The 25,921-nt window shown below is 38.6% G+C and overlaps 1 protein-coding gene across 1 annotated transcript; it reads right to left on the bottom strand.

Moving 5' to 3' along the window:
• Window positions 1–10,623: 10,623 nt before the first annotated feature.
• Window positions 10,624–21,240, bottom strand: LOC137291226 (uncharacterized). Its single transcript, XM_067822523.1, has 10 exons — window positions 21,186–21,240; window positions 14,149–14,495; window positions 13,851–14,000; window positions 13,587–13,637; window positions 13,074–13,226; window positions 12,595–12,747; window positions 11,829–11,933; window positions 11,484–11,519; window positions 11,197–11,325; window positions 10,624–10,992 (listed from the first exon to the last, which is right to left on the bottom strand). The coding sequence occupies exons 1-10, from the start codon at window positions 21,238–21,240 to the stop codon at window positions 10,624–10,626; spliced, it is 1,548 nt and encodes a 515-aa protein (XP_067678624.1).
• Window positions 21,241–25,921: the final 4,681 nt, after the last annotated feature.

Here is a 25,921-nt window from a genome sequence, read left to right as displayed (position 1 = left end):
CTTACATTCTGGTACACGTGTCTTATTTCGTTTCCTGAGGACACACATTTTACTTTTTTTTATAGAAAATCCGTGTCTAATCCCATAAAACAACACCGTTGTCACTACACCAAACGATTTTGACCTCGACCCAAAACAAAGGTTTAACTTACAGGACTACCTGCAAGATATCCCTTTCTTGATAAGAAGTTGTATATCCATAGAACGTTCGTGCTTTTTTCCAAATGATCATGACCTGAACAGATATTACTTTGTCAGAGACTTCATGAGTGATTTTCAAGTTCTAATCCACACACTGATTTCCACTTTTTCATCATTTTGACTTTTATCTCAGTTTGTTGAGTATCTCAGCATACCTCGCAAAGACAATTGAAACTGAGGGGAACGGTGACGCTTTCTGTTTCTTCCGCGTTCACTTACGTAATTTCCGCAAAGCGCCTACGACAATTTGCGCCGAAAAAGTCATGTCTCGTCCGCTGGTCTTGTTTATTGGAGTAAAACAGCTGCCGCTTTCAAGTGTATTTTACTTGTCATATACAAAATTCATCCATGGATCACATTAGGTCATTAGTGGACACCAGCTTTGAAATGAACAGGTGTTCGTGAGTGTATACGGATGAAAAAGACTGATTGCGCAAGACGCGCAGCCAAATATCTCACATTCAAAGGAAATCTCGAATTGACTGTTTTATAAGGCGTCGAGCTGACCAGTTGGTTTTGGTGTTGTGTATAAACCTCCTTTGTAAGAACTTTGTCAAGCATACCTGCTTTGTCCTTTTCCAAGACCTGCACATATTAGTCTTTGAAAGACATTGACATTTATGTGCAGGTGCTCTGGAAAACCTTGTCCGGCATGATATTCCTTCCAGTTTAGTTATTGTGTGCATGCTGCATTTCAATTTTGGAAATGTGCTTAAAACATATTTTGATTCTCAAAGAATGTGGTTCGTTTAGCAAGCAAAATATTGCTTTGATTAACACTTCACCAGTACTATACAATATTACAGGATACACAAAACCGGACACACAAAAACGACAAATTATAGCATTGTGATTAGGGGTATATGGGGTTATAGGAGTCCCTTTTTATCCACCGAGACAAGTCCTACACGCCCTGGTGGGGTGGATTCGGGGAGTGGGTAACGGAGGAGATGACCAAGACACACGTACTCCATACGCTATCATGGTCTTCCTTACTGCTTGAAGATCGACCTTTTCTCACTGTGGTCTATGATGACTTCGGTGAACGGAAAAGAACTTATTCACTGTGAAAACCAGAAAACAGTTGAATCCGTCCACGATTTTATCATAAAACACAAAGCTTGATTTTTAAGTTTTTAAAAGGAAACTAATTAACTTGTCAAAAACCTTCTCACAAATGTTCAGTGTTTCTACAAAGAGCTAGTCAGACACAACAAACCATAACTCTATTTTTCATGTTTACGTATATGATAGATGTATTTGATGTAATGATATGTATGCATATGTTATTATACGATAGTTCATATAGATGACGACACATGCTTCATTTATATTTTGTATTATATGCTGTATGGGTGCGGTACTGTAAAGCTTGTTCACCAGTCCCAGTCAGTTACAAAACACACAAATATACAACAACATGGAGATGTGTGGAGAAAATAGAGACATATGGAGAACAGTAATGTCATAACTGAACAGAAATCATTCCCTCTATTGGTGAAGGCCGTGTGGGATTAGTTAAACAAAGAAATCTAGTCGAACATGCCTCCTAATCCTCTTACTCCTTAAACAAACGACTTGCCTGGGCTGTCTAAAATTGAATTGAAATTTTTGAAAATTCGATGTTTCGGGTATTACGTAAGGAGGTAATCAGGTGTCCACACTATGGCGTTCGACGCTCCGGACATGAAGGAAAACCAAATACGTTATAAAGTACAGTAATGTGGTCACTATGATCGAGGCAGACAGTCTGATGAGCAGAGCTCATTACGGAAATCTCTTGTCTTTGGAGCTGCTCGTTGAGACGCTAAAGCCTTCTGTCAAGTTCTTCTTTATTCATTCTTGTGGCCACTGTGTCACAATATGCAGTTTACATTGCTCACAGACCCTCGATTCACGATGATGCAAATTTTCTCGACTACTGTTCGTGCGACGACTATCATTCAGGAATTGGTTCCACAGCTCATTCTTTCACCGAAGTCTTTGTGTATGTGTTTTAGCTCGTTAATTAGCGTAGAGACGAGTCTTCTGCTATTCTCGGGCACAAGTTCTCCAAGGTAGTCGACGCTCCGGGTGTCATTAGAACAGTGTTGAGCACTGTCACACTCCACTGCTTTTCGACAGTCCTGTTGTGTATTTGATAAAACAATCGACAATCCGGGTGTGAACCAAAAGAGGATACCACCATTCTCATCGGTGGATGAAATGGGATGAAGAAAACCCGCACACTCTTCATCACATTGCTAAACCGTATTTACCATAACGAATGTTTAGATATCACTTTCTGTAAATAGAGCATCAAAACAAGCTGAAACCATGTATTATATTAACATGGTACTAACTATTGTCGATTCGAACCACTGCTTTACAGTTCACTGACTGCCGTGGATGCAGGCTTTTCCCACGTGGCGGGGTAAAACTTAATGATCTATTCTCCCTCGCAAAGCCACGTGAACCAATCAGAAATGGACATTCTTAAATGGGGTAGGAGAAATGTGCCCTGTACGTTCTTATGAACATTGATCTTTCAGGTACATTTCATCAGTTGTGTACAAATACTGGTCTAGAATAATGTTTCAAACACTTTAATACGTATTGATGCAGGGGCTCCTTATATATTCTTGTTTACGTCCCGCTCGTCAAACGTCAGAATAAATTTATAGGTATCAAAGCAGACTCACTCGCTGGGCCACTAGCAATAAAAAAACCCAAACAAAGCAAAAACAGGTAAATCAATTAATTTAAACAAATAGATGGAACACTAAAAACCACCTAAATATTAGTATGCACGCCCCATTTAAACAGATAGAGCGCTAAAGTGGCAAGATTCAAACTCAAAACTATTCAGTCGTATTTTAGTCGATAAATCAAATGGTCTCAATGTCATAATGTGGGTAGTTACAGAATCAAAGCAAAATATTTTACATGTTTATGTATGATTTATTTAGCAAATTCCCCGACAAACACGGCCGCTTCTCCTCAATATGAGGGTTTGTGAGAGTGAGGGTACTCCCTACAAGGTTCACTCCCATTAGTTAACAAGGCGTCCTCCCATTTTATGTATTTTTTACTCGATAGGTACGGAAAATTAATTAGGCGATGTGGGTATATCATGACTGGTTGATTTCTCAGGATTAGGTGAACTGGGTATGGCAGAGTCGATATACTATGATCATAGGGGATTTAGCAACCATCTATCTGTGACAGATTAATGAGTGTCTTTTTAAGCATTATGAAAATGGGAATGGTAAATTAACACAAAATGCCCTAGCCTGTCACACATATATATATATATATATATATATATATATATATATATATATATATATATATATATATATATATATATATATATATATATATATATATATATATATATATATATATATGCAGTTTTTTACTCAAATGTGATGTTATATATAATCATAAGAGTATTTTTTTTGTATTATTCAGTTGATAAATTATTATCTTATTATATATATATATATATAGATAGATAGATAGATAGATAGATAGATAGATAGATCTATATATATATATATAATAAAAAACTGCATGCGTTGAGCTTGTTAGATGTTTTAAAGATTAATGGAAGAGGTAGAGAAGGACACCCCCACTTGGGAACTTGGGAGCAGAGAGACGCCACGGTTCAGTGGTTACAGCTATAGGACCTTCTGAGCTCTCTGCTGAATATATTAAGGGTGGTGATGTAGATGAAGGTTACGCAGGAAAAGTAGGTGATGTGGGTATACTACGTCAACAGGCAACTGTGCTGTCAACCAGATAGTTTGTTGTTTTAACCTGTCTGACAATTGTTACGTCTGACCAGAGAGACAATAACAAGCTGATGTTAACACATGTGATCTAACGATAGTTTTGCGTTCTTTAGCATGTTTTGGAAGGGATGGCCGTGGTGTATCATTCATTCACATATGTACTTCTTTCTTTTATTATATCTTTCTCATTCATTCACATATGTACTTCTTTCTTTTATCATTTCTTTCATTCATTCACATATACTTCTTGCTCTTCACTCATTCATTCATTCATTGTAAGATTTCGACTGATACAGTAAACTGGCTGAAGTACTGTTAAACGCAGCCTAAGTTGCGATGGAGACGAATCAGGTCACTGTGTGCATTGGAGCATGAGGAGGCGCATACTAATTAGTACCAATGGTAAAGAAAACAAGCGAGTGACCTACCCCTGTTGTAGATAATTTCTGGTCTGACAAATAGGAGAAATACCCCTTAAAACCTCGGACGAAGAAAAGCCGGGACGGGCAAACGGGAATTACTAAAAATGGACACCACACTATTAAAACGAAACATGCTAAACTGGGTTGGTACACTTAAAACTACTAGGTAGGTACATTTGGTGAATGTCAGTGGAATTGACAAGACATATTTCAATACAGTTTAAAGATCTCACAACACCGTTTATTAATGTGTCCCAGCATAGTCACTGGAGTTTGGTCACTCTTGATTAGGGCTTTCACAAATAACTTCAACTTCATAGATATAGGTTGAATTTTGTTATATTCATAGAATACCTAAATTCAAAAGAATCTCAAGGCTTAGTATTCTAAGTGTACTGTATATGTTGCTGGAAGTAAAGCTCTTTTACAACCCATGCTTGCCATAAAAGGCGACTATGCGTGTCGTAAGAGGCGACTAACGGGATCGGGTGGTCAGGCTCGCTGACTTGGTTGACACATGTCATCAGTTCCCAATTGTGCAGGTAGATGCTCATGCTGTTGATCACTGGATTGTCTGATCCAAATTCGATTATCTACAAACCGCCGCCACTCTTGTTGAGATATTACTGAGTGCGACATAAAACGAAACTCACGAAAATAAACTGAATTGTCATTAGAATTTCATCTATTTTTAAACCATATGTTTGCAAAATAAAGAAAACAAGCAAACGAAAATATTTTCGTCCACGAGCGAGATTAATCGAACTAAGACCGGAATGATTTCATTTTTTTTGGTCATGATACTTATAAACACACTTTCATTCATAAATTTACTACCCCCAAGACAATAAAAAAACTATGAAAATTTAAGTGGAAGTCCAGATTCTTGTACTTGTTACAAATTAGCAGAATTAAGTCAAAATGAGTTGAATTTTGTGCCATGATACTTACAAATATATCCTCATTCGTTTACAACCTCCAAAACACAGGAAAAGATGTATTTTCAGTAAAAGTAATTATTCTGGCATATTTTTTAAAAATCTTCCTGAATTCGCAAAAGTAAGTCAAAATCAGTTGAATTTTGTGTCATGATACTCGCAATGGCACATTCATTCATTTACATCTTCCAAAACATTAGAAAAGATGTATTTGGAGTGAAAAGGAAATATTTTCGCGCATGGGCCCAATGTTTTTCGCCCATGGGCGAGATGTTTTTGAAAATCGGTCTCAATTAGCAGAATTAAGTCATAATGAGTTGGATTTTGTGCCATGATACTCATAAATGTATCCTCATTCATTTACACCTCCAAACCACAGGAAAAGATGTATTTTGAGTGAAGGCAAATATTCTCGCCCATGGGCCAAAATGTCTTTCTCCCATGGGCGAGAGTTTTCAAAATTGCTCTCATTTAGAGGAATTAAGTCAAAATGAGTTGAAATTTCTGTCATGATACTCATAAATGTACTTTCATTCATTTACATCCTCCAAATATTGGAAAAGATGTGTTTGGGGTAAAAGGAAATATTCTCGCCCATGGGCCAAAATGTTTTTCGCCCATGGTTGAGATTTTGTTAAATAGCTCTAAATTAACGGAATTAATTCAAAATGAGTTGAATTTTGTGACATGTTACTTATGAACATACATCCATTCACAACTTCCAAAACATGGGAAAAGGTGTATTTTGAGTAAATGTAAATATTCTCACCCATGGGCCAAATGGTTTTCGCCCATGGGCGAGACTTTTTGAAAAATCACTCTTAATTAGCCGAATTAAGTCAAAATAAGCTTACTTTCGTGTCAAGACACTAATAAATACACGTTTATTTATTGAAAAACTGCAAAGCCTGAAAAAAAACATGTAGTTTCAATGAAATTAATTATTCTCGTCCACGGGCCAATATGTTTTTCACCCATGGGCGAGATTTTTCAAAATCGCTGTCAGTTAGCAGAGTCAAGTCACAACAAGCTGAAATTTGTGTCATGTTACTTATTAACATTTTTTCATTCATTTACAACCTCCAAAACATTTATTCTGGATAAAATTAAACACTTTCGCCCATGGGCCTGCCCATCGGCCTACCCATTGGCCACTGTTCGCCCACGGGCGTGCCCATGGGCGAGCGAGTTTAAATTTTGAGTTTTCGAAAAAATTTGTTTTCATTTTTTCATCCTTAGCACATATACATAACAGCTGCCTGTTTAATTTTGCGAAATCCCTTGTGAGAGAGTGGCCACAGTGCTGAGAGTTTCTGGACTTTTGTGAGTCCAGAATTAAATTGTGACGTGTTGTAGCATTTAGCATGCAGCATACTGGATGGATATTGGTAACAGTAGAAGAAATTAAGACAATGGTGATAAGAAACTAGTAATCGATGTTGAAAATACGTCACCCAAATGTGCCATGATCAGTATAATGCTTTTGTACCTTTCCGTCTTTATAAAGGCATAGATGTGATGACGAGGACACACTGAAAACGTGAAAGGTACAACTTGTTTGTACCATGCCTAGATGTGGATAGAGCGTCGGCCCTTTGATCTTCCCCGTGGTCTTTCTATCACAAAGACCACGATTTCGCTTTCACATACTTACAAAAAGTAGAGTCGATGCTGATTGGCTGAACTAAGACACGTCTTCGCCTCTCCAACGCCATCACTTGCGACATTGTTGCAAAATAGGAACAAGGTTAAAGAATGTAACAATGTATTTACTTGAAAACACAATAAAACAAAAATGAAGTTATAACTGAAAAACACAATACCTGCAATACTCTTGCACAATCCTAATATATGAAACTTACAGTGTCTTCTTGCGAGTATTTTTACTTTCCATTTCGGATACCAGATTGTGAATATCTTGGTCACTGACACTTTCTGAAATTCGGCTGCCGACACCATTTGTGTTCGAATGAACATTTTGATTTTTTTTTCACTCAAAGGCATTTCAGTTTGTGAAATGCTAACACTGTGAATTGACTAACACTTTTGTGTACTAAACACCCTCCAGTTTGAGTCGCAGACGACCTAGTTTTCGTATACTTCCGGCACAGCAACTCGGTCTTTTCCGATTTATTAAAGGACACAAAGTGTATCCCCTCGGAAGGCCCACGTATAGGCCTTCCACACTCATCGGAAACGTGGACAGAAGCATTTGATCTTTTAAAATACAATATATGCAATGACGAGTGCGGAATTGTCCTGTTTTCGATCACGTCGCCATGATTTGGTGATGCACCTTTACAGGTTATACAGTAAGGGGGTTGGATAGTAAACCGGGACTTAGTTTATCGATTTTCGGACCCCCGATGGGCGCCTGTGCCTGGAATACTGCATGGTGCGAGAAACGTATATATTTTTCTAACTTTCAGGTTCCTGTTACTTTCTGTCTATATGTCAAATCTTTTGAAAAATGGAATTTCGAAGTATTTCCAGTTTTCAATCATTTTTATCGCCACTTTCATTATACTATTCGTTTGTTAACAAGTATTTTAAAAAGTTCAAATTTCGAGAAAGTAATTGAAGCTCATATTTCGAGATGACAGAAAGTTCGACACATCAAGGATCGACTCAGGGTGCTTGATTGTAATATCATCAAATTTTGTTGAGACGAACCCAAGTCAATTCAAGTTACGTCACTTAAACCCGCTATTTAGGAGAAAACGAGAAACTCCTGCGAACAGACCTTAACGTGAGTAAATCACGATTTCAGGTGTGAGGTAGAGGTGTACGAAGGTACTTATCCTGGAAGAGGATTTGTACAGAATAGAACACTTTCAAAAACTGGTTTACACTTACAAAGACGTACAGGAGCCCACCGGGGGCCGGATGACCGCTAAGATATTAAACTCGAAGCACAATGTCATCGAAACAACGTTACAGTTTGATCTATGAGAGAAGGACAGGGTGACTTTCACACGACGTGCCAAGACTCCGTTTTAAACTGAAGTGCAACAAAAGTACACATTTGAAGTTTTGTGTTATTTTCCGAAAGGGAAAGCAAACGTTTTGAAAAGTGTTTTTCATGATACTCAACTCACAGCAAGGTATACGATATTGGTGGTCTTTCGGAAACATGTAAGTGACGTTTGTCATATATAAGATATAATCACAACAGTTTTAGAAATATTTAGGTTGTTTGAGAGCTAGCCACAAAGTACATTTTCTGTTACTAAGCCATTTAGATATTCTGAACAAGTAGGTACTGTCAAAATCGTACCTGGCCAAACTCAGACATTTTACGAGCGATTGATACAGGTGTCAAATCGACAACTCATCGACCAAGACCAGTTGTTACAGTAACTAAATTCAAAAACTAGCATTAGTTATAACCGGTCTTAATTGATCAGTTGATATATAGTTTAGAGTAGTATCTCGGATTGTAAAATAGACGTTGTTTGAAAAGGACAAATGTTGCTTGGTTGGTTTTTATCACCGCACTCAGCAATATCTAATCTACATGGCGACAGCAAAACATCTTCTCTGCAGCAAATAATCAAGTCAAAGTCAAAGACAAAGATGTTTATTGTACAAAAGGCCTCTATATACAATAGAGTTACACACATACAATACACACAAACACACACACACACACACACACACAAACAAACACACACACAAACACACACACACAGATAGATAGATAGATAGATAGATTGTGCCCATTGTGTAACATGGACGTGGAATTATTTTATTATTACATGCTTTTCAGTTGATGAAAGAAGTAGTTTCAATGTTAATGTAGGTGGCTTACATAGATAGCATTCCGCTATATATTTAGTACGCAAGTTTTTATACAAAGGACATACGAGTAGAAAATGGATTTCATTTTCCACGTCCAAATTACACAATGGGCACAATCTTTTGCATCGTACAAAACAAAAGCGTCTTCCTTCGTTTACCATTATGTTGATCAAACCTAACCTAAAACGTATAAATGAATTTCCTAATTTTTTTTATGTTAAAAACGACAGATATTTTTCCGACTGGAGTAGTGATTTGTATAATCTATAATCTATAATCTGTAATCTGTAATTTTATAATCCTGTTGAAGCAGGGCGTGGAGTCATTCCACAGATGACATCCTTATCTTGTCAGCTAGCTGACGGGCTTAACCTCTTTGGTCATGTGGACAAGGCGTACGACTTCGGATCAGAAGGTCCTTGCTTCGAATCCCAGCGAGAGACTTGGAAATTATATGGCCACTACACAGTGACCAACATCATGAGCATCGACCTCAAGTACAGATACAACCAGGACTCATCATTGTCCTGCACAGGATTTTGACTTTCACATGTTATCTCATGGGACGTTTCGAGGGAGATCCTTGAGCATGTAAAACTGACAAAACAAAGATTTTCTTTATAAAATTTATTAAAGAACAAATAAACGTTTCAAGTATTGTAGAGTAACAAACAAATGGCTTGTGTATATTGCAAGATAAATATGATATATTACTTATAAAATATATCTGTCCAGTGACATGTACAGGAAGGTTGACGCCCATATGTTTAGCGTTGATGAGAAGCTTTTTAAACATTCAATAACAAAAACATTTTTATCAAGTTTCTACATCAAAAATGTTAACACATGTGTAAACTGTTCAATGTTCGCAACATATATTTTTACAAACATTTTAAAAATTAACAGCAACTTGATACAAATATTTCCATACTATGCTTAAATTGTGATGAAATCATGACAATTACTTCACTGGCGGATAGCCCAAAGCTTGAAGTTTATCATAAACCATTGGCGACGTAAGTAATTTTGAATGATCCTAATTTATTTTTTAAATGAGGAAGGAAGGGGTGTTTACCGTGACGTCAGCAGTATTGCAGCTGCGCAGGGGTTGTCTACCTGTGAAGTCAGCACTATTGCAGCTACGCAGATGCGGGCTGCAAGGTAGTCGAGTTTGGAGCACACAAACCAGTGGACGATAGCATGAGTCAACAGAGATGACACATCGGAGAAGATGTCCTCCAGGTTGGAATTCCAGCACCGAAAATGTTAGTCTCGTGCTGCGCGACTACCATTTTGTCGCCTGTTACAACAAGTCTGCTGTATTGGGACCTAACTAGGTTTGGCTGAGAGGAACGTTATCTCCAAAAGATTGTATCAGAACAACCTATTTTGAATTGAGATTAAAATATTTTCAAACATACTATGTCATGACAGTTCAAAAGGAATTATCGGAAGCGTTGCTATTCTGCGAGGCCGTTGCATGAACTAGTTGAGACGAGACCTCTTGAAGCCATCACCCGAACAGGAATCATCGTCTGGTGCCCTCCTCTTAAGAGATCTCCTACGGGAAGAAGAGGCACCAGAGATGGACGTTGGACAAGAGTAAGAGGCAGATCCGGGTGAAATGGTGGTGATAGTCGAAGTAGTTGCGCTGACAGCAGAGGTAGAAGTTGAGGAGGAAGATGGTTGGTACTGTTTCCTCCTCGCTTGTCTTCGCTTCCTCAGCCACCATTGTTTGGGTCTTGTGACGTAGCTGGTCTCATTTCTTCCGTCCGAGGGTGCAATCTTCCTCTTCTTGACGTCGCCTGTGGGGACGGAGGTCATATCCTTTCTCCTCTTCCTCGATTCGTTGACCTGTCGAAACAGTAGACAGTGAAACATTAATCTATAGCTCGCCGCTGAACATCACACTCAGCACTGTTCTATAAGAGTGTTATGATTGTGTATTCTACATGCTGAAGTACACATATTCCGAATCTACATTGTCTTTGGCAGTTATCAAGATGTTGAAGGAAGACCACAACAAGACGTGGCCTGACACTTTCATGGTTCACTTACCAGCAGGACGTCCTCCAGGCTCAGTCTGGACATGGAGGGAACCAAACGGCGGTTGACGTCCCCGGTGTATGGGACGAGAGGGGGCGGTGGGGGACGAAGCTGAGGCTGGGAGTCTCTGTCAAGTTCAGACTGCAAAATAGGATGTCTGAGTGAACAACGTGCACAAACCCACTTCTGTTAAAAGTAGGTGGTTAGATAACGAACAATCTATGTTTATACAAAGACGGTAATGTTCAGCATTAGTCTCAGTCACTGGAACCACATTCTATCATACTCCACGTGCTTACCTGATCCTCATCATACACGATGGTAAATGCTCGTGCCTGGAAAAAAAGGAGACTGTTTGATGCCACCGACCATCTCCTCAGTAATCAAATGTTTGAAAGATACAGATGTTCCCGTGTAATACAGGGCAAGCAACAGATATACCACAGTAGAGATTAGTAAAGTCTCCTTTCATACTTTTGACGGAGATATCGTGTGTGTGCAGAAGTTGCCTAAATGTCACGTATCCGACCCCATGTCTTCCGTCCAGAGGGGCAAAAGTGACTTGCACTTACAAACTGAATGAGAGTCAGGGACTTATATCTATGACCAGCTTCATTCTCATTGCCATTGGCTGTGTCACTGACCTGAGGCTGTGAGAATTTCAGTTTAATGACTGACTCGTCAACGTCTGAAGGCCACGCCACTTGGCTGAATCTGACTCTTTTCTTTGGCACTTTGGCAGGAGGAGTCTGAAAAAATGTTTTATTATTCATGATTAGGGTCCACAGGTTTGGTGGGGTACGTAAGTAGTGAATTAGCTCGTCACGCCGAAGATCCGGGTTCGATTCCCCACATGAATACCATGCGTGAAGCCCATTACTGGTGCTCCCCAGTCTTGATATTGTGGGACTGTTAGTAGCCCAGTAAACGCGGCGCAATAATAAACTTGCAGCTGTCACAGTAACAATGCTAATCTTCACAGTTTGGCTTGAACCAGACACACATGGTCCACTTACATACAAAGGTCCAGAGACACTTTTGTATATCAGTGATCAAGAAGTCAATCAGTGGATTATCTGGTCCAAACCATTTACAGACCACCGCCATACAGACGCCATTTTGCTGAATGCAATTTTAGATACAAACAGAATCATACTTTTGCGCATACACCAAAGATGATGTGTTCCTTCAGTTTATTGAAGGCATTTACCTGATCAGCGGATTGTCTGGTCCAGAATCGAGTATTTACAAACAACCGCCCTACAGCTGGAATATTGCTGAGTGTGGCATAATTCTCAACTCACTCACTCCTTCAGGTAGTATAAAGGTTGTTTACCTTCTCATGAACTTAAACTCACTCACTCACTCACTCACTCACTCACTCACTCGGGTTATATGAAGGGTATTTACTTTATCATCAGATGCAGCGGTTTGTTTGGGCATCACGTTTTCTTCATTCAAGTCCAGGCTTGTTGAGGATGAGCAGGAAGTGGTTGGGGTGGACGCCCAGCGGGATATATCGTAGATCCACTCTGGCAGATTCATAGTGGACACTTTCACAACCTGGAACAAGAACACAGTAGGTCATACAGAAAGGTGGGTGGATTGGGGGTGTGGTTGAGGTGCAGTGGGGGTGCTTATAACTTGTCAGAACCGAAGAAACAAAAATTGGTATAGGAAACGGAATCAGAACCACTGAAACATGGCTAGTATCACGTGATCGTCTGTCAGGACTTGATCGTTTACATGTCACCGCCACATAATAGTTATATTGCTGAGTGTAACACAGACCTTAACTCACTCACACACTAACTCACGCACACACTCACTCATTCACATACTCACTCACTCACTCCATTAGATTACATGAAGCTTATAAGGTTATGTACTTTATCATTAGATACAGCGGATTGTTTGGTCATCATGTTTTCTTCATTCAAGTTCAGGCTTGTTGAGGATGAGCAGGAAGTGGTTGAGGAGGAGGCCAAAGGGGATATATCACTGATCCACTCTGGCAGATTCATACTGGACACATCCACAACCTGGAACAACAAAACAGTAGGTCATACGATATAGGTGCCTCACCATGCGACACGTACCTCAATATTGAGGCCATGATTCGATACATATCGCGATATGTCATTTTCTAAATTTGGAGCCTAACAAGCAGCCACTACAAACCAAGCCATTACATAAAAAGTAATCACTCTCAAAACGTCACGTTTGCTGCTTGGTGTAAACAAATACAGGACACAAACGTGTTAAGGCTAAAAAATAGTTATCGATGTGTGCATGTCAAAGGTGGAACTGATTTCATATCAAATGAATCGTATATCGTATCGTACAAAACGTGCCGATGAAGCATTTGTGTATCGGTGAATCGTGACATCCCAAGCAAATACATCCACAATGAACAGAAGATTGGCCTCCACAAAGAAGAACGGCAAAAATGCCTACAACACATAGGAAGCCTTAACGAACAAAATCACATAACCTCATCCTCGTCTTGAAGGTGAAGGCTGTTCAGCAGGAGACGTCAATTAAATCAGGGATGGATAAGTTCAGAAATCAAACCTACTCTGCTATCTGGTTAGTATTTATCATCTATGAATTCATTTTCTGAGACAGGTAACTTAGCGTACACATCTGTGTTCAGAAATAATCACCTTCTCTGTGTGAGGAGGGGTGACTGTTTTCACACAGGAAGTCTGTTTCTTGGAGATGGAGACGTGTGAGGATGACGGAAGAGGCTTTCGCCCAGCATCATTTGATGCGCTAGGAACTTTGACAGTCTCCTTCTTTGATGTCAGCGTGTTCTGAAACATGGTTAGCAACGATTATTGGCGTGTTGAAAGTGAAGTGAATCTAATGTGGGCCTCAGGGTTTCGTCTATTTAAGCTCTGAGTTTGATGTATAAACCAAGTAAAGCTGATTCCACGAAATAAATACTGAAAAAATAACTACCTGGTTATTTGTAGATGACTTGATACCCAGATTGAGTATGGGAGGCTTGAAGAGAGGCTGGCGTGGTCTGATCAAGTCCGAGACAGAGACTTTGTATGTTGTCTCAGACATGAGGCTCCTGTCAATGGGGGTTGATGTCCACGCCATGACGCCATTTGGGGAGGAATCCTGTCCAAAGTCGTTTCCATTTTGGCGATTCAAGGGAGAAACGCCACGTGTGCCTTGTGTTCTACCCTCGGGCCGATTCAAGGGAGACACCCCTCTAAGACTGTATCTGTCTAGAGACACTTGACGCACGGGGTCCTGGAATCTCCTCATAGGAGACACACCACGTCTCCAGTCGTTGCCTGCATTGTAAAGTTAGGGATTCACCAGTCTCTTACGTACACAAAATGCATAAAATGAACGTAGATGAAATATATACTGCGTCCTAGGGACTCACTATATCATTCATTGTAGCAGATTCTCGACAAAAAACATATAGCTCTATTACATCTGTCATCTCATCAACATTATGCTTTACCACTTTAGAGAGTCCTTATTGTTCCTGAAATAGTTGTTCCCGGGATTCCTTTGGGCCTCGGGGTTTACACTTTCTATTTATAAAGATTAAGTGAAATTAAGTACCTTAGAGTCACGACTGCATCTCAGATTGAACAGACCATAACAAAATGAGTTTTAATTCAGTTCAAGCCACAGTCTTGTCTGGGATGCGTGTTGTCTAACCTGGGTCATTCCTAAAAGTCTCACCCGGAGCACCTGTTTAAAGCTTTGCATTTTTTTGACACATTTAAAGACATCTTGACACGAGAAGGGATGATTTATTTGGTTCTTTGTAGTTTTCGATATTATACCGATAATTGAAGCCGATGATTTTAAGCCTCTAGTAGGCGAAGAGTGGCACTTCTCGAACTCTCTCAATCTGAGAGTAAGACAATCTGAATCCGTTCCATACTACCCAATCTAATATCCTACTTTCATGTAGCTTCAGGCAAACTACTGGCAGTTAGCATGGTCTATTGCTTTTACCAACCTGTTTAGACTAACCTCTTTGTTTGTTAGCATGGATTTGGTGATTATGGGGATGGATATGCCACAAAGGACCATTTTTGTAACTCTGTCATCAGATATGGCTTTTTTCTCTGTGAGAAACCAGAACTGATTAAGGAGGGCTTAATCAATGATATTTTTAAACCAGATCAGATTACCGTAATGTCAGTTAAATCACTAGGCGTTAGTAATGAAGGGTCAAGTGAAATATAGCACACGTCAAGAAATGTCCTCTCTGGCTTCTTATCAAGCTCAGTAAGAACGTTGCGGAATTGAATTCCATTCCTCTACTAGAACTCTGCGGAGTCCTGGGAGATCCACTGATCCCAAGCTCAACTGGGTTAAGGTCTGTTGAGCCTGCTGGCCACTCCATACGTTCTACATCCTGCTGCCTAAGGAATTCCGTGACGATCCTGGCCCTGTGAGGCCAAGCATTGTCGCCTTGCTGTAAAGATGGTCGACCATAAAAGCCATGAATATTTTTGACTAAACGGTGCTGCTATAGGTGCCACAATCTCGGCCAATAACGTTGTCCGTTAAAGTGACCATCCAGTGGCGGACGTCCAGTAGGAGTTATCTCTGCATAAAATTCGGTTACTGTCGCCATTCTAAATGGTTTCTTTGTTTCTTAAATAAAGGCTTGTTATTACATATGCATTTGTAGGTGTTCTCTAATTTGTCGCCATTTCTAGGGCTCGAAGCAAGTAATCGACTCGTGTATGTACCAACACTAAAATGTCGAGAAGAGAAGAGCAGATGTGATATCTCTCTTGCTAAAGGTTATCTCTTGATTCTATCGAAACGACCCCTGCGTGAGTTCCTGCTAAGGTAGGGGCTTGTTGACAATATATATCACTTCTACCCTTAAAGTAGTCAGAATGCCTACTTCGGTGGAGACTGGTTCTCGCGTTTGAGCTCTCGAAGCAGTCTATGCAAAATGACACCCTTATTCGGTGTGATTAATGTTTCATGACACGCCGTTGTCAGTATGTTTGGTTATGAATTATTCCTTTATCAAGACATCTGAACAGGGTTCTACTATGTTGTTTCTTTCTTAATTTTATTTTTGGGTCATTTTAGACTAAATTTATGGCCGCAACACGTTTCATCACTTGTACTCCTTGTACTTCAATACAATGTACTCCTTTGTCCAGATATGTATATATATCGTTTTACTTGAATGGTTAATGCCCTGGAAAGACATACCTATAGAGTACAGTAAGGGACGTGTTCTTGTTGCTCACATCCTCCCATGTTCTGTCACTTTGAGCTCGTTCTCATGGATGAGAACGCCAAACATCTTATAAAAATGCCCGACACTTTTTTTCATACAGAAATATTAAAATCCAATATTTCTTTATTACATGACTCATCGTGTAAGCGAATCTTTATTTCCTATGTAAGGAAAGGATAACACAGAAGATAAAATAATCGATGGTAAAGTAACTTCATGGTCCTGATCATCTCAAGATACACTCTTTTGTTAGTAAATGTTCCGAGATCTATAAAGAAGGCCTATGGGTAGGACTAAGATGAAGGACATGTCTGTACATTAGTAGAATGGTAGTTATTTTTGTAGAAAATATTTGTAGAACGGTAGTTATATGTTCGAGGCGAGTGGAGAAGCTCAAAGATTTAATTTATGATTATATGTTTACATATACATTTTCGGTCTGTTTTATTTTATTCAATCTCTATCACAATGTAAGCATTACAAAATGGCTGAGGGTGTTGTTGTACAACACAGCCTCACTTCTTAGACTACCTTAACTCTATATTAAGATATGGGAGTTACGGTCACTTTGGCATTAAGATCATCTTGTACAACGTAAGGGAGGATCCAGGATTTGGGGGAAGAGGGGTGGGGTTTGTACGAGCGGGTGGGGTTTGGTGCGAGGTGGAATGCACATATATTTATCATGAAATCCAAAGATCAGGCGGAAATGCTCCTCGGGAGAGAAAGGGCGTCGCGTCACCACAAACCTCTATCCGCACTTGCAACGGCACCAGGAATTGTAACCCTCAACTGCCATTAGTGAATGAAGACAGACTTTGGATTTATATATGTCCCCATCACATTTCAGTAGGCTTAGACCAGCTGGCCAGCATGAATTCAGGGTGTTGTGGGCATGTCCTGGCACGTTGCAGTTTTATTAACCCCCTGGATGCCGAGTTTTTTTTTCAGGCGCACATTTTCGTAAGGTTTGAAAAGTGAGCGTTGTGCGAGAATTGCGCTCGCGTGGTCCTGGATCTGCCTACGGCTATAAAATTACACACAAATGTAGAATATTTAATTTCCTATCCGTTGGTATAAATATAACTGCAAGTACCTCAGGGCTTTGAGAAATAGACACTGCTAAATGTTGTCCAAAACTTTTGTGTGCGTTAAAAAACAGTACATTTCTCCGTTTTTTATCGTGCACCGATAAAAGCACTCTGCTACGATTTTTTTAATTTGTCATCTTTACGTAAAGTGTGAGCGAAGAAAATATAGCTTGATATCTGAACGACATAAGTGTATATGAAATGGATTTATGTGCTAATGCATAACGTTATACGCACAAAATGACTCTCAATAAATGTAAAAAAATCGATTTTCTTCTATGACGTCAAAAGTCGAAAGAGAGGTCATGCACGTATATAGATAAGGGGGCATAACTCCGCTATGCTTCACATTAGGTCAATGTAACTCAGATCACATGGAGAGAATTTGCTGTGGATACGGATAGTATATTTTCCTTATGCTTTGTTCACACTGAACCAGACTATTCCAATACAAAGTTCCCCAGTGTGAGCGGATACCATCTGTGAGTTTTTCAATTTATAAGAAAAGATTCCAATGTACTACATCAGAAAGCAGGTAGTAGCAATTCGGATGGCCCAATCCGATACATAATTTAGGTCTTAGATTCCCATACTCTCCTGTTTGTGGTGGATGTATTTTTATTTATTTTGCATCATTATTAACGGAGTAACAGACACATCTTCAAATGTAATGAAATAACTGAAAATAATGCGACCTTTTTGTTGACGTCATGGAATGTTCTGTGTATTTTGTGACGTCGGAAAAAGACGACACTGGTTTGCTGATTAGTATATATCTAACGTAATTTCCACTCAATGTGTACAAGATCTCGGCTTCTGTGTAAGAATTCAACACTTTCTAGACAAAACATAAAATGCATGGCTTTACCACGGAAATAGTGTCCTTAAGATATCAACAATTAGACGGTTTTACTACGTATCTTATTGTGAGCAACACGCGCACCTGTCCGGCATCAATTTAGCGTAAATTAAAATTTCATAACACATGAAAATTCATTGAATATTCATTTAGGATATACACTTTTCTTCTAATGATTATGTAATTATTTCACTTCATAAGTATGCAATGAAAGGTAAAATGAGATCGCTTTTTCAGTATGGAACTATTAGAATATGGACGTAAGGTTTGTCCAAATTAAGACATGACCTGGTTTATATATTTTTAAACAATTTTCGTATAAATATTGTTTGAGTTAGATATTCTGCCATTAAAGTAAGTTTTAATTTGAATTGACTTTGTTATCTAAAACAATGATAAGGAATCATAAAACGATTTTGACAAACTCCTGGTCAGTCAATTTTCATAACTATTTTGTCTATAAAAAGGACACAAACCAATGCAATGAAGAAGACAAGTCTTTTGAATATGTGTGCCTATACATTTCATGCAATGTACAGCTCATTTTCATTAATATTAACAGTTTTACTTATAACGTTGAATTAAATCGCTGTTTATTAACCTGTTCATATGAAACTGCAATGTTTGTCCCAACGTATTGAATATTGTACATCACAGGAACTAAAGCACATGTTGCAGTAATGGCTACGTGTGATCTTCTAACACTTGTGAAAAGGCTTAAAATGTGGTATAGTACACTTACTGAGTCAATTTCCCATGTAAATATTATTCAAACAATCAAAAGCTTTCAAAAAATAAAAACGCATACCCTATATCCACATATGATATGATGCTGAACATGGATATTTGCAGATACTGAAATCAGTTTCATGAAAAAATGTCTGAACGATACGCAAAATATACATCACAATACTGAAAGTGCAATCGGACTGATATGGCCATTGTGTTTTCTCTCGTTCAACCGACCTTCACCTCAAAGAAATTGCCTAATATGTGCAACAATGTTGACGTGTGACATCACTACCTATGACCGATTTCTTTCAAAATGGCGGCTTCGCTGAGAAGGGTAGACAGGAATTTATGAGGACTTTTTCCTTGATTCAGGGATCTTTTGTACATAAATGAGAGATGTAAGTAATCAGAATTATTCTGACTATCTGTGTATTGTTATATGTTTTTATAAATTACATTGTAAATGACGGAAGAGGCCAGAAACGCCGATAAGTACCGTTGTCGTTCTGCTTGATTTTGCGTCAGTCATGGCGTCACGCTGCACTAAACGTTTGACAGTTTCATATGAATTATCAAATGATTGCATTCTATCTATTTTTAATTTGCTATTTTTTGCTACGACACTCTTCCGCTCAATATTCTAAGCGTATTGAGCCATTGTAAGCGATAATTACACGGCTGGATGTTGGGAAATTTCCGAAAATGCTACGCACTGTAAAATCGGATTTTTTGGGGTTTACATTTCAAACAAGTGCTGTCTTTCGAGCACAGCGTTCGTTTTCATACCTAGTATCATTCGTTTCGTTTTGTCTAGACAATTGGTATTGGTGACAAAGACCATTAGTAATTTGATTCTAAGATGTGTGGGGAATTCAATGATGCATTTCTCGCAGCTGACTATGAAATATAAGTGTCTGACGTAATCGGCATCTCAATACCGGCCTTCTCGAAACGTGATTTTGTAAACACCATCCAATATGGCGGAAAGTGCACTTCCGCGTTCGTGTAAGTGCCTTTTCGAAAACATCCCAACCGATTCTGGGTTCATCGGCGACGTTTCAGAATTATCGTTACTGGTTACATGAAAACGTGATATCAGTGATCAATAATATGCTATTTTTGAGATTCAATACTCACAGTATTTATCCGATTTTCACATTTCAAAAAATACATCAAATAACGCTGTGAATCGCGATTTTAGATAAGGTGAAAAATGGCGACATTTACGATGAAGCCTATTTTGAAAAGCAATTTTAAGTACTTTAGCTTGGTCGGAGTGGATGGTAGTGGATGGTATCAAGATGGTATCCACAGAATTCAAAACTGTGAAGTATACATATGTGCGTGGTATATCTAGAATTTTATTGGACTTGAAAGTGAGGGGTGAAGAGGAAGGACATTTATGTCCCTGTCCCATCCAGGGGGTTAAATCAATCTCCTTATTTCCATCTTTTGATATTCATGTAATATTGGAAGGTAAACTCGTTTACAAAGGGTTTCTTATTTGATATATAATGTTTTACTAAAGAATTTATTTATGATAACGTTTGTCAAACAAAAACATATAAACAGGACCAATCCAAAACGAAAGAGGCGGGCTTAGATTAATTGCTAAAAATTCCCAATAAATAAGACATGGTTGAAACACTTGGAAAGGAACCGCTAACGTTTATGGGCGAGAGTATTTTTCTTTTCGAATAATTTAAATATTGTTGTATTCTGGAACTACAGATCCAAAGAAGACTTCGTTGAGTCAAGTCACAAAACGGGATTCTCAATCTTTAATGGGGTCTTCCATGATATGCCTTCACACAGACTATGGTAAAAAAACAAAACAAAATGAAACAAAAGACGGAAAAGAAAGTAAAGAAACGAAACAAAATACCTGGATAACGTCCTCGGGGCATATTAGACGGAGTAAAAGAACAAAACTGTTGCAGAAAGATCAAGAAATGTGGAGAATCCTGAAGACACGTCTGATCGCTATGAAGACAATCAGCAAAGATGGCATTCGTTGCTTAGCGACCACTCGTGAAACAATATAAACTTCGTGCCCGTTTTACAACCATACTTGCTTTAGAATCTCTAATGATCTCTAGCGACTTCTGCATAGCATTTGGATACATCTTGTAGAATAGATCTATAACCGCTTACAAAAATGAAATCCCGTTTGAATGTGTACATTATGACGTCATTAGCTTGTGACGTCATATGTGTGTAACAACTCACTCGCAGCGGAACTACAAAACCTATGTAAACAAAGAACTGCAATGCAAATCGAAATAGTATTACACGTTTTAGAAAATTTCCTCAGTGAAAGTAAACCATTCTATCCAACATGTTAAATTAGATATGTAGTGATCGAAAATAAAAGCTTTAAGAAATACACATAAGATATCGAATGAACCGCGCAACATGTGACGAATCCCCACATCTCTCTAGCTTGTTGGGGACCTACAATGCCGGTCACATCGAGTTGTGGGTTCGAGTAGGACAAACGTGACTCACATATGCGCAAGTTGGCGGGAAAGGGCCAAAAAGTGAGGGGTTTTCCTAAACTGCATGTATGGCGTCTCTTTCGCCTTGAAACTAAAGAATAAAAATTCTGTCCCTCGGAGTCAGATCCCTGGCGAAAGTCAACATTTCATTTGAATAATCGTACGATGCCGAAATAAGTGTTTACCTACACTGTTGTATTCGGGATAAACTGAAACACGACTATTAAATTGAAGAATAGTTTATTAAATCCATAAAGTCTTCACCGGGGAACAATAACATATACATATAACAGTACAAATAATCTGGACCCAAACAAACATCCGTGTAAAAGAGGCTATTATCCCTGAAATCGATGATCCGACAATAGTTTTGAAAAAAAAGAGTAGCATTTAGCATGCAGCATACTGGATGGATATTGGTAACAGTAGAAGAAATTAAGACAATGGTAATAAGAAACTAGTAATCGATGTTGAAAATACGTCACCCAAATGTGCCATGATCAGTATAATGCTTTCGTACCTTTCCGTCTTTATAAAGGCATAGATGTGATGACGAGGACACACTGAAAACGTGAAAGGTACAACTTGTTTGTACCATGCCTAGATGTGGATAGAGCGTCGGCCCTTTGATCTTCCCCGTGGTCTTTCTATCACAAAGACCACGATTTCGCTTTCACATACTTAAAAAAAGTAGAGTCGATGCTGATTGGCTGAACTAAGACACGTCTTCGCCTCTCCAACGCCATCACTTGCGACATTGTTGCAAAATAGGAACAAGGTTAAAGAATGTAACAATGTATTTACTTGAAAACACAATAAAACAAAAATGAAGTTATAACTCAAAAACACAATACCTGCAATATTTTTAGACAAACCTAATATATGAAACTTACAGTGTGTTCTTGCGAGTATTTTTACTTTCCATTTCGGATACCAGATTGTGAATATCTTGGTCACTGACACTTTCTGAAATTCGGCTGCCGACACCATTTGTGTTCGAATGAACATTTTGATTTTTTTTTCACTCAAAGGCATTTCAGTTTGTGAAATGCTAACACTGTGAATTGACTAACACTTTTGTGTACTAAACACCCTCCAGTTTAAGTCGCAGACGACCTAGTTTTCGTATACTTCCGGCACAGCAACTCGGTCTTTTCCGATTTATTAAAGGACACAAAGTGTATCCCATCGGAAGGCCCACGTATAGGCCTTCCACACTCATCGGAAACGTGGACAGAAGCATTTGATCTTTTAAAATACAATATATGCAATGACGAGTGCGGAATTGTCCTGTTTTCGATCACGTCGCCATGATTTGGTGATGCACCTTTACAGGTTATACAGTAAGGGGGTTGGATAGTAAACCGGGACTTAGTTTATCGATTTTCGGACCCCCGATGGGCGCCTGTGCCTGAAATACTGCATGGTGCGAGAAACGTATATATTTTTCTAACTTTCAGGTTCCTGTTACTTTCTGTCTATATGTCAAATCTTTTGAAAAATGGAATTTCGAAGTATTTCCAGTTTTCAATCATTTTTATCGCCACTTTCATTATACTATTCGTTTGTTAACAAGTATTTTAAAAAGTTCAAATTTCGAGAAAGTAATTGAAGCTCATATTTCGAGATGACAGAAAGTTCGACACATCAAGGATCGACTCAGGGTGCTTGATTGTAATATCATCAAATTTTGTTGAGACGAACCCAAGTCAATTCAAGTTACGTCACTTAAACCCGCTATTTAGGAGAAAACGAGAAACTCCTGCGAACAGACCTTAACGTGAGTAAATCACGATTTCAGGTGTGAGGTAGAGGTGTACGAAGGTACTTATCCTGGAAGAGGATTTGTACAGAATAGAACACTTTCAAAAACTGGTTTACACTTACAAAGACGTACAGGAGCCCACCGGGGGCCGGATGACCGCTAAGATATTAAACTCGAAGCACATTGTCATCGAAACAACGTTACAGTTTGATCTATGAGAGAAGGACAGGGTGACTTTCACACGACGTGCCAAGACTCCGTTTTAAACTGAAGTGCAACAAAAGTACACATTTGAAGTTTTGTGTTATTTTCCGAAAGGGAAAGCAAACGTTTTGAAAAGTGTTTTTCATGATACTCAACTCACAGCAAGGTATACGATATTGGTGGTCTTTCGGAAACATGTAAGTGACGTTTGTCATATATAAGATATAATCACAACAGTTTTAGAAATATTTACGTTGTTTGAAAGCTAGCCACAAAGTACATTTTCTGTTACTAAGCCATTTAGATATTCTGAACAAGTAGGTACTGTCAAAATCGTACCTGGCCAAACTCAGACATTTTACGAGCGATTGATACAGGTGTCAAATCGACAACTCATCGACCAAGACCAGTTGTTACAGTAACTAAATTCAAAAACTCGCATTTGTTATAACCGGTCTTAATTGATCAGTTGATATATAGTTTAGAGTAGTATCTCGGATTGTAAAATAGACGTTGTTTAAAAAGGACAAATGTTGCTTGGTTGGTTTTTATCACCGCACTCAGCAATATCTAATCTACATGGCGACAGCAAAACATCTTCTCTGCAGCAAATAATCAAGTCAAAGTCAAAGACAAAGATGTTTATTGTACAAAAGGCCTCTATATACAATAGAGTTACACACATACAATACACACAAACACACACACACACACACACACACAAACAAACACACACACAAACACACACACACACAGATAGATAGATAGATAGATAGATAGATAGATAGATAGATAGATAGATAGATAGATAGATAGATAGATTGTGCCCATTGTGTAACATGGACGTGGAATTATTTTATTATTACATGCTTTTCAGTTGATGAAAGAAGTAGTTTCAATGCTAATGTAGGTGGCTTACATAGATAGCATTCCGCTATATATTTAGTACGCAAGTCTTTATACAAAGGACATACGAGTAGAAAATGGATTTCATTTTCCACGTCCAAATTACACAATGGGCACAATCTTTTGCATCGTACAAAACAAAAGCGTCTTCCTTCGTTTACCATTATGTTGATCAAATCTAACCTAAAACGTATAAATGAATTTCCTAATTTCTTTGATGTTAAAAACGACAGATATTTTTCCGACTGGAGTAGTGATTTGTATAATCTATAATCTATAATCTATAATCTGTAATTTTATAATCCTGTTGAAGCAGGGCGTGGAGTCATTCCACAGATGACATCCTTATCTTGTCAGCTAGCTGACGGGCTTAACCTCTTTGGTCATGTGGACTTCGGATCAGAAGGTCCTTGCTTCGAATCCCAGCGAGAGACTTGGAAATTATATGGCCACTACACAGTGACCAACATCATGAGCATCGACCTCAAGTACAGATACAACCAGGACTCATCATTGTCCTGCACAGGATTTTGACTTTCACATGTTATCTCATGGGACGTTTCGAGGGAGATCCTTGAGCATGTAAAACTGACAAAACAAAGATTTTCTTTATAAAATTAATTAAAGAACAAATAAACGTTTCAAGTATTGTAGAGTAACAAACAAATGGCTTGTGTATATTGCAAGATAAATATGATATATTACTTATAAAATATATCTGTCCAGTGACATGTACAGGAAGGTTGACGCCCATATGTTTAGCGTTGATGAGAAGCTTTTTAAACATTCAATAACAAAAACATTTTTATCAAGTTTCTACATCAAAAATGTTAACACATGTGTAAACTGTTCAATGTTCGCAACATATATTTTTACAAACATTTTAAAAATTAACAGCAACTTGATACAAATATTTCCATACTATGCTTAAATTGTGATGAAATCATGACAATTACTTCACTGGCGGATAGCCCAAAGCTTGAAGTTTATCATAAACTATTGGCGACGTAAGTAATTTTGAATGATCCTAATTTATTTTTTAAATGAGGAAGGAAGGGGTGTTTACCGTGACGTCAGCAGTATTGCAGCTGCGCAGGGGTTGTCTACCTGTGAAGTCAGCACTATTGCAGCTACGCAGATGCGGGCTGCAAGGTAGTCGAGTTTGGAGCACACAAACCAGTGGACGATAGCATGAGCCAACAGAGATGACACATCGGAGAAGATGTCCTCCAGGTTGGAATTCCAGCACCGAAAATGTTAGTCTCGTGCTGCGCGACTACCATTTTGTCGCCTGTTACAACAAGTCTGCTGTATTGGGACCTAACTAGGTTTGGCTGAGAGGAACGTTATCTCCAAAAGATTGTATCAGAACAACCTATTTTGAACTGAGATTAAAATATTTTCAAACATACTATGTCATGACAGTTCAAAAGG

Source organism: Haliotis asinina, chromosome 7, assembly GCF_037392515.1.
Source record: "Haliotis asinina isolate JCU_RB_2024 chromosome 7, JCU_Hal_asi_v2, whole genome shotgun sequence".
Taxonomy (NCBI): Eukaryota; Metazoa; Mollusca; class Gastropoda; order Lepetellida; family Haliotidae; genus Haliotis; species Haliotis asinina.
Note: the sequence above shows the minus strand (reverse complement) of the source record. Positions and strands in the feature narration are given on the sequence as shown.

What these genes read in the sequence shown, in the direction of transcription:
- LOC137291226 (XM_067822523.1), bottom strand. Translation starts at nt 21,240, where the DNA reads ATGTATCCAAATGCTATGCAGAAGTCGCTAGAGATCATTAGAGATTCT. An exon ending in ATCTTCTGTTCATTGTGGAT is followed by an intron (nt 13,227 to 13,586) that starts GTATTTGCTTGG and finishes TTGTTGTTCCAG; the next exon opens with GTTGTGGATGTGTCCAGTAT. An exon ending in CCGCTGTATCTAATGATAAA is followed by an intron (nt 12,748 to 13,073) that starts GTACATAACCTT and finishes TTCTTGTTCCAG; the next exon opens with GTTGTGAAAGTGTCCACTAT.